We start from the raw sequence: 10,133 nt of genomic DNA, 5'->3' as shown, positions 1-10,133 counted from the left end.
GCTACCAATCGCCTTCTTGCCCTTTTGGATTGGTTCCAGGTTCTAGATTCGTTTTCTTCTAGTGATGCGATTTCCTCTTTGATGGCTTGTGTCCATTCTTCCTTGTGAGGGCCGTTCATAGCTTCCTCGTAAGTTCTCGGTTCGGCTCCATCTGTCAGCTCTTCGTTGGTGTAGATTAATGAGATGCCTTCACCCAGTCGTTGAATGAGTGGAACTTCATCAGGGTCCTCGTGGACAGATTGTGGGCTGCCCGGCTCGCCTTCCCCTGGATGATATGATTCGTGGTTTGCCTCTAGGGTTGATGCCCCGCGATCTTCCCTTGGATAGACTTGTTGTGAGGACTTCTTCTTCATTTTCTCTCCCATCGGATGAGTTGATATAATGTCAACCGGGATAGGGACGAATCCTCGTTCAGTACATCCTTGATTGTTGTCTCGCTGGGGTACAAAGTCATAGGGGTGGTGTACTTTCCCTTCAGCTCGAGAGTTTTCTATGAAGACTACGTAGGCCTTTACGTTTAATTTTGTCCTCTTTTGTTTTGGAATGTGGGCGAATACTCTGCATCCAAAGGTTCTGACATGTATTAATTGTGGTTTCTCGCTAAACCAAAGCTCGTAGGGTGTGACTAATTTCTTGCTGGTGGGAAGTCTATTCTGTACGTACGTTGCTGTAACCACTGCCTCGCCCCAATATTTATCTGGAAGTTTAGCATCAATGAGCATAGTCCTGACGGCCTCCATCAGGTATCTATTTTTTCTCTCTGCTACCCCATTCTGTTCTGGCGTATAAGGTGTAGAATGTTGGGTTTTAATACCTTTACTCTTGAAGTAGTCTTTCAGGTCTTGGTTCATGTACTCTCCACCTCTGTCAGATCGGAAGATTTTCGGTGTTCGCCCATGTTGCGTGCTGCATAATTTGACAAATTCTTTTATTGCGAGTGCAGTTTGGGATTTGTGGATCAACAGAACTGAGTGGGTGTATCGACTATAGTCATCGATGAAAGTCAGCACGTACCTGCGCCCCCCAGGTGTGGGTGTTGCCATTGGTCCGCAGAGATCTGTGTGAATTAGCTCCAGTGGTTCTTTTGCGGTGGTTTGTGACTCTTTAGGAAACGGTTTTCGAGTGATTTTCCCTCTGAGGCAGCATTCACATACTTGTTTGATTGGACAATCCTCGATTTTCATCCCAGTTGTTAGACCTTTTGCTGCTAGCTGTCGGATTGCTTTTGCGTCTCGATGAGCGAGTCTTTTGTGCCAATGGTGTATGCAATTATCAGGATGTTGATGCAGTACTGAGAATGCATATTCGGGAGATCTCAATTTGTACATTTGTTCTGTACCATCTCCCGTAGCTACAATGTTCTTCTCATGCGAAATAACCATCAGATTATTCTTTATCTGGACACTGAAACCTTGTTTGTCAAATGTACCTATCCATATTAATCCACATTCGAAGTCTGGTACGTATAATACCTTCTCGAGCTGCAGCACGCTTCTCTCTCCTTTCTCCGTTAGGCATTCTATCTATCCCTTTCCAATCCCGTAAACCGTGCAAGCCTGTCCATTGGTAACACACACTTTTGATAGGAATGTAGTGTCTATTTCGTCGAAGAAAGAGATATTATTCGTCATATGGCTACTGGCTGCTGAGTCAAGGTACCAATTTTTCTTTATTTTTCGGGTGTTCGTTTTCACTGAGAACGCAAACTGTGGTATCGTCTCTGTCTCACTTTCATCGTTGCTGTCCATCATTAAGCTATCTTCTACTACTGCCCTTGCTCGTTCAAATCTTTTATTTTTGATATTCTTCCTTTTCCAGTTGAGATATTTTGAATACTGGTGTTTCAAATGATCTCTTCCATGGCAGAAGAAACATTCAACAGCCTCGTTCCCAGGTCTGTTTACTTTCAGCGCGATATCTGATTGTCCCAGTGGCGCGAGTTTTTGTCTTCTCTTGTATTCGCCTATTAAAGTTGCCTTGACCACATCCAAGATCATTTCATCTTCAGGTTTAGCTGCGAGAACTGATACTAGTATACCGTACGATGGGGGCATGCTACGTAGGATAATCCAAGGTCCGAATTCAGAGATACCTTTTGTTCCGAGAGCACTCAGGTGACTTATTGATTTTTGGATTTTGCTTATACGTTTTTCCATATCATCTCCTTCGTTCATTATTTGATCCAGCAAGTCTACGATCACGTTGAGCTTGTTTATGCCACTTCCTTTTTGATGATACTTTTCCAAGGCATCCCAGATTTCCTTAGCTGTCTGTGCTCCATCAATGTATGCCCTTTGATCATTTTCAATGAATAGTGAAATAGTTCCTTGCGCTTTTTCATCACGTATTTCCCATGCCTCAATCGCGTCGTCGTCCCCCTAGGTTTTTCTTTTGTTAGCGCTCTCCATGAGCCTTCTCTCTTCATGAACTTTTCTAGTTTAAATTACCATAGTTGATAGTTTGTATTATTCAACTTTTCGATGCCAAAAGTATTTGTCATCGATGAACTGCCTTCTGCCATTGCTTAGCCGTTCTTGTCTTCAACTTCACTTTAAACTTTACCTTTGTTCTTAGTCTTTAACTTTAACTTTAACTTTAACTTTAACTTTAACTGCACTCTCGACCTTTATAGTCCAATTCTGATATCAGCACTAATGGCCCATAACCTGTTGAATATTAGTGATGGCACAGAATGACAAATAGAAGGCACAAGAAACGACACTGTAACTGAACGTACAAGGCACGTCTGCTCACTTTGCTTTATTCCGAAATAGTAAACAAACTGTGACATTGAATTCCGTCCCTGTCCCTGCCTCTGTCTCCCTACCCATACCTTCAGTCTAGAGCTTGATCAACACCTTCAACATTTACAACATTTTGCCATTTATTATTTTTTGTAGGGAATCTAATTTCCTGCAACAAACGTCTTATAATGAAATCACCTAAATTCAGTAGTTTATTAAATAATTACAAAAATGTAATTAACATTGTTATGTAATTATTTAATAAACTATTGGGTTTACGTTATTACACCATAGAACTTTTTTTGTAGAAAATTTGATTTTATACAAAAAAGTTTTTTTGGCAAAATGCTGTGAACTCATTTGTTTACGAGATAATTGGCAAAACATTTATTTTCAGCAAAATTTCACGAAAATCGAAGGCCATAACTCTTCCCATTTTCGAGGTCATCGTTTGATTGTGGATTCTCTTTTGAACACAAGATTTTACTGGATTTTGTCAGATTACCTTTTTTGTGGTAAATTTAATTTACAACAAAAAATATCTGTTTGAAACGCAACCCAACCTCTCCAAGACCAAGGTCGATCAGCTCGGCCAATTACGAAAATCATCGGTCTTTTCCGGGTCACTGCTCAGGTCTAGTAGAGTCACCGTAAATCAACGCGAGTCTGTATAAAACGATCTGCGGTATAGTCCATTTTGATTAGAGTTCAACTCATTATTTGAGTAACGCGCAGAGTGTAGACACGTTCAGTACATTAACGTCTATTAGCTCGGCGATAGAAATTCAGTAAAGAGAAAATCACGTTATTTATTGGCCATTTAACCAGTGACTCAACAGTGCAAAACCTATAAACAATTAAAATGAATTCAGTACGATCAACTAGTGACAAGGTGTTTTGTAAATTTGACAAAGCGTGGTTTGAACGCGAGAATAAATTAACATTCATATTCGGTCAAGACTCTCAACAATTATTTCACACCGACGATTCTCTAACCTCCCAATCCACCCTAAATCTAGTTCCTCACCAAACATTGGTCCTTCGAGACGGATTTGGGAGTAATTAGTGTGGTCGGATTCGGGTGAATTTAAAAAGACGCCTCGTATAACGAACTTTCGGGGTCTACACGAGTCGGTCAACGGACAGAGTCTCAACGGGCAAAGAGTAGTTGTGCTATTGTTTTCTCTTGGCGGTAATCCGAAGTGTAAACATCAGTGTCTCAAAGTGGTGAGAAGGTTCGTGAGAGTTCGGGTTATACGAGTACTGCCGAAGGACCTCAACGCTGGGCCAGTGCGCTCAGCAACAGGCGGCCTCCCAAGCGACGCCTTACCGACACAACGCAAACATCTACGGTCGGTAACGCATCGACAGTACGTCAACGGTTGGTAGCGCATCGACAGTCGATACATCACCGACATCCGAATCCACTCAACAAGAAATTCTCAGGCAAGTAGACTTTCAATTACATCATCATGTCTGATCCAGATACCGTAATTGAAAAACAAGCCGTAGATAATCAACAAGATAGTAGAGGCGCAGCGGCACAACCAACGAAGACAGAACCTCCACCATCAACAATTCTGAAAGTTGTAATCAGCGAGACTGAAGACGAAGCCAACATCCCGAGTACTCAACGAATTCAGCACATCAAGACGAGATACTCGGAGGTGATAGGGCTACCCGCTGCAGGTCTCACTGTGCATCAAGAGATTCTACTGAGGCAGCTAAAGTTCAGAGTGGAGAGCATCACCCACATTTATAAGGAGCTCACCACCACGATCATGAATGACGAGGACGTCACCGTGGAAGAGCTGGATGGACAGAAAGAAATCCTTGAGACCTACTGGGCAGAGTTTCTTTCACAGCAGGGAGGCATAATCGAATATCTCCCTCACGATCATCCCTACTTGACTGAAGGAATCTTCGAACAGACAGCTGCCACAAAGGAGCAAAGTATAAAGCTCATCAGTAAGCTGAAAGGTCGGTTGTCGAAGAAAACTAAACCAGCAAGCAATTCACCAGGCCAAGAACACCCAGACAAGCTCAAAAGTCTGGATTTGAAGGCTTTCGACGGTACCCCATCCCAGTGGAAGGAATTCAGAGATCTCTTCACCTCGCTGGTCGGTAGCAAATCAACAATCGCACCAGTGGAGAAGTTGATTAGGCTCAAAAGCAGCCTCAGAGGACCTCCAGCTACTCTCATATCGACATTGGACATCAACGACCAGAATTTTGAAAAGGCTTGGCAGAAGCTCAAGGCGAAATACAATGATCCAAGATTGGTAGCTCAGTACCTGTTCAATCGAATACTGGAGCTACCAAAAATCACCAAGGCAACTCAGGAGAAACTCAACGACAACACAGCAGCAGCAGTCGAGTCGCTAGACCAGCTACGAGAGGTAGTCGGTCTCTCAGATGCGAACTTGATTGAACAGATGATCGCCCACCTGCTGAGGAGATCATTAGATGCAGCAACCTTCAAGCAGTGGGAATTGAAACTGGGAGACTCCAGAGACTTTCCCAGTCTGAAGGAATTCGTCGGATTCGTCAAAGCCTGTGGCAGAGGAATCGACGCAAGATCAGAGCTTCATGCAACACAGGAAAACAACATCGCCGAGAGGAAATCACTAAAGAAGAAGAAGAGCTCTTACGCAGCAGCTACTCAACAAGACAGCAACGCTGAGAGGCTTCTTCCGAGAAACTGTTGTGCCATGTGTAAGGAAAAAAACTTTATCGCTGAGTACCAGAAATTCAGGGAGTTGCCCCCAGTAAAGAGGAACAGCGTGGTCATAAGCAATGGCCTCTGCTTCAGCTGTCTGGGACCTCACCGAAAGACGAAGTGTTTCTCAACGAAAAGATGTCAACAATGTCAGGGCAACCACCACACTTTAATTCATGGAGGAAGCGAGTACACCAACGCTCCACCACGAACTCGACGTGACTTGGAATCAACAGATGTCCCTGCATCAGCAAAAGTCGATCCAGGGCAGAGTACAGACAAGATCACGAGTGAGTGAACGAATTATAGCATAATCAACAAAATAACCTCCTCATTGGTCATTCTCAACAGCTCGACCCAGTACATCAACGGCAACTGTCAACCTCAACAATCAGCGGACCAGTGAGAATGCAGAAACAACTCAACAAGAAGCAGATCAACAATCAGTGCTGTTAGCAACAGCGCAAGTCAAAGTAAAATCCCCAAAAGGATTCATCAGCAGAGCCAGAGTACTAATTGATCAAGGATCAGAGGTGTCATTTATCTCTGAGAAATTAGTACATCAACTGCACCTCACAAGAACAACAGAAACATTGGAATTAATAGGAATTGGCAGAGTCAATTCAGGCCACACAAGAGGAAGGGGGTCAGTGACGCTACAAGCAATCAACGGGCCCCAGTAAGTAAAACTCAACGCCCACGTCTTGAAGAAACTCACAGTAATCCTGCCATCATTCTCCTGTGAATCAGTCGACATCGGCTCACTAGAAAATCTTCAACTAGCTGATCAACAGTATCTCCAGCCTGGACCAATAGATATAATAATAGGGGCTGACAACTACGGGCAGATAATTAAAGAAGAAGTTGTCAAGTCTAAACAGTCAAGATTAGTTGGCCAACGCACAGCATTTGGTTGGATATTATCAGGTCCAATCAACTGCTCCAGTCGCTCAACGAGGGTCTCCCTATCAGCTGTACGGGAATCTTCAAATGAACGACTACTAGAGCTTCTACAAAGGTTTTGGGTCCAGGAAGAATTACCAGTCCAACGTTCAGACAACTCAGAGCTATCACCAGACGAGCTGGAGTGTGAAAAACACTTCAGATCAACACACAGCAGAGATTCAACAGGGCGTTACATTGTGAGGCTCCCATTGAAAACGTCAGCAGAAGCGCTCGGGGAGTCAAAGTTCAAGGCTTCACGATAGCTCAGATCAAAAATCAGCAAACTCAACAACAATCAGGAATATGCCCAGCTCTACAAGGATTTCATCAACGAATACGAGGCTTTGGGACATATGCAGAGAGCACCCGATTCTCCAGAACCTACCCCAGCCTATTATCTGCCACACCACGGGGTTCTGAGAGAAGAGGCCATCACCACAAAGCTGAGAGTCGTTTTCAACGGCTCCAGTCCCAGCTCATCATGTATGTCACTCAATGATATATTATATCCTGGTGGAAAATTGCAGATCAACGCCATGGACGTCTTGACATGGATGAGAAAGCACAGACTCGTGTTTGGCACCGACATCGTCAAGATGTTCAGACAGATACGAGTTCACAGGGATGATTGGGACCTCCAGAGAATTTTGTGGATTGATGATAATCAGCAACAAATCTCCTATCAGCTAACCACAGTCAACTACGGTCTCAACTGTTCTCCATAGCTATCTCTGAGAGTTCTTGAACAATTAGCGGAGGATGAGGGTCACCGCTTCCCAGCAGCCGTCGAGACAATCACCAGAGGTCGGTATGTTGACGACATCTACGGCGGAGCTGAGTCAGCAGCAGAACTCAAGGAGATAGTCTGGCAACTACAAGGACTCTGTCAGGCTGGAGGCTTCGCTCTTCAGAAATGGAGCAGCAATTGCCCACGGCTATTGCACGAGCTCGGATTATCAATAGAGGAAGCCGTAATCCAGTTTGAAGAATCAGTAACCAAAGTTCTTGGAATGTGTTGGCATCAGTCGTCCGACACATTCAGGTACAAATCCATAGACTTCAACACACAGACGATCACCAAGAGGGTTGTATTTTCAGAGATAGCTCAGATCTTCGATCCTTTGGGCTTCATCGCTCCAGTCGTCGTAAAAGGAAAAATTCTCATGCAGGATCTCTGGAAACTCAAATGTAATTGGGATGACCCCCTCCCCACGGAGTCCACTCAACGATGGGAGTCATTTCGCCAGGAACTCACAGAATTGAATAAAGTTGCTGTACCCAGATGGCTCAATTTATCATCAAAACAAAATAACATTCAATGACACGGATTCACAGATGCTTCAACCGTAGCTATGAGTGCAGTGGTATACATACGCACCAAGAACATCAACGAGCCAGCTTCAACAGTGATGGTCTGTGCGAAGACAAAGGTAGCACCGATCAAGCAGCGATCATGACTATTCCAAGATTAGAGCTTACAGCAGCTCGCTTGTTAACACAACTAGTAGCCTCAACACAGAGGATGCTTCAGCTCGACCATGCAGAAACTCATCTTTGGTCGGATTCAGCAGTAATACTCGCCTGGATCAGAAGCCACGCATCAAGGTGGAAAGATTTCGTCCACAACAGAGTGGTCAAGATCCAGGAAACTCTTCCGAATGCCATCTGGAGACACGTCAGTGGGAAAAAAAATCCAGCCGACTGCGCATCCAGAGGCATATCTCCAAGTCAGCCAGCAGATCATCAACTTTGGTGGTCAGGACCTGAGTGGATTAATCAGGATCCTGAAGAATGGCCACAATGAACAATTGACGCTCCAGCAATGGACATCCCAGAAGTGGCCAAGGAAGCGAACCCAGCACGAGCACATCCAGTTGCACCAAAAGTCAACGAACTTGCTGAGCTACTCACCAGGTACAGCTCGATGGCTCAGCTTCTAGCAGTAACAGTAGCTATCAACAGGGCAATCGACCGATTCAGGAGACTGCCGACGTCCACGGGACCAGTCCTGTCAACAAGAGAATTCAAGGAAGCGAGATTATTCTGGGTAAAAATAACACAAAATCAGTACTTTGTTTCAGCCCTTCATGTGCTTCAGAGAAATCAACAGCTACCACGAGGTCACCAATTGGCAAAGCTCACACCAACCCTAGACGAGTTGTACATCATGAGACTTGGGGGACGCCTGAAGAACTCAGACCTACACCCTGAAGAGACACACCTAATAATCTTGCCACGTCAGTTGAGATTCACCACACTGGTGATCGAAGAAGCTCATCGCAGAACTCCCTACACCAGACAAAGGTACTGGATAATCAGTGGCAGGGGCACAGTCAGAGCGTACATTCTGCGCTGTATTATCTGCACCAGACACCGAGGGAAGTAGGCTCAACAACAGATGGGTCAGCTGCCTGCAACCAGAGTATTACCATCCAGAGCATTTCTCCACACAGAGGTGGATTATGCAGGTCCATTTCAGATCCTGAAGTGGAGACCAACGAATGGACAGCCAGGACAGGTGCACAATGCAGTTTTTGTGTGCTTCACAACTTCAGCAGTTCACCTAGAACTCGTCAACAGGCAGACCACGGAAGCCTTCCTAGGAGCCTACAAGAGATTCACCGGAAGACGTGGCATTCCAGCTGTCATATACAGTGACAATGCCACCACGTTCACCACCGCAGCAGAAGTTCTAGAAAGGCTCTATCACCAAGCTTCCAGAGAAAATCAACGAATTCAGGCTGCTCTCGGCACCAATGGGACGGAATGGAACTTCTCACCACCTAGAGCCCCTCATTTCGGTGGCAAATGGGAAGCAGCCGTGAAATCAACAAAATATCACCTCAAAAGAGTCCTGGGAAAGACAACACTAACGTTTGAGGAACTCAACACCATAGTGATCCAGATAGAGGCCTGTCTAAACTCCAGGCCAATCTGTCCGATGTCGGACGACCTAGAAGATCTCCAAGTGCTCACACCAGGACATTTTTTGATAGGTGAGCCTCTCCAAGTAATCTCAGAGTCTTCATACGTCAACGAGAACCCCAGCAAAATTCGACGATGGAACCTAGTGACGCAGATAATTCACCAGTTCTGGTCCAGGTGGTCCAAAGAGTGTCTTCAACGGTACCAGTCAATCTACAAGTGGAAGACACGTCAGCAGAACATAGAGGTTGGCAATATAGTGCTGATGATGGAAGATAGCTTTCCACCAACGCAGTGGCCAATTGCCAGAGTCATAGCAACGAAACCAGGAGCATATGGGCTTACAAAGGTAGCCAAAGTGAGAATCACCAAGGTAGAAGTCGGCACGCATCCAGACGGGTCACCAAACCTCCAGAACATCAAAACGATCCACTCGGAGTTTGATCGACCAATCGCCAAGCTCTGTCTATTGCCAACAGACCCACTACCACCAGAACAGCCTCCAGAATAAGATCAACTAGAGGACGAAGAAGACCAACAGAACGACAACCAGTAATTCAACAACCCTGATGTTGAATGCCCCCGGGGTGTTTGAAACGCTACCCAACCTCTCCAAGACCAAGGTCGATCAGCTCGGCCAATTACGAAAGTCATCGGTCTTTTCCGGTTCAACGCTCAGGTCTAGTAGAGTCACCGTAAATCAACGCGAGTCAGTATAAAACGATCGGCCATATAGTCCGTTTTGATTAGAGTTCAACTCCGTATTTGAGTAACGCGCAGAATGTAGACACGTTCAGTAC

General features: G+C 45.0%; 2 protein-coding genes across 2 annotated transcripts; both read left to right on the top strand.

Moving 5' to 3' along the window:
• The first annotated feature begins 4,216 nt into the window (after positions 1-4,216).
• Positions 4,217-7,865, top strand: LOC107042697. The gene is made up of 6 exons (XM_015263848.1): positions 4,217-5,753; positions 5,815-5,936; positions 6,174-6,605; positions 6,708-7,113; positions 7,162-7,596; positions 7,744-7,865. Exons 1-6 carry the CDS (start codon positions 4,217-4,219, stop codon positions 7,863-7,865), a joined length of 3,054 nt encoding a protein of 1,017 aa, XP_015119334.1.
• A 941-nt stretch (positions 7,866-8,806) lies between these two features.
• LOC107042696 lies at positions 8,807-9,844 on the top strand. The gene has a single exon (XM_015263847.1). The coding sequence runs from the start codon at positions 8,807-8,809 to the stop codon at positions 9,842-9,844; it is 1,038 nt and encodes a 345-aa protein (XP_015119333.1).
• The last annotated feature ends 289 nt before the right edge of the window (positions 9,845-10,133 follow it).

This window comes from Diachasma alloeum, unplaced genomic scaffold, assembly GCF_001412515.2.
Source record: "Diachasma alloeum isolate Michigan unplaced genomic scaffold, Dall2.0 Dall_scaffold_00507, whole genome shotgun sequence".
NCBI classification, from domain to species: domain Eukaryota; kingdom Metazoa; phylum Arthropoda; class Insecta; order Hymenoptera; family Braconidae; genus Diachasma; species Diachasma alloeum.
This window is presented reverse-complemented; position numbering and strand designations above follow the sequence as displayed.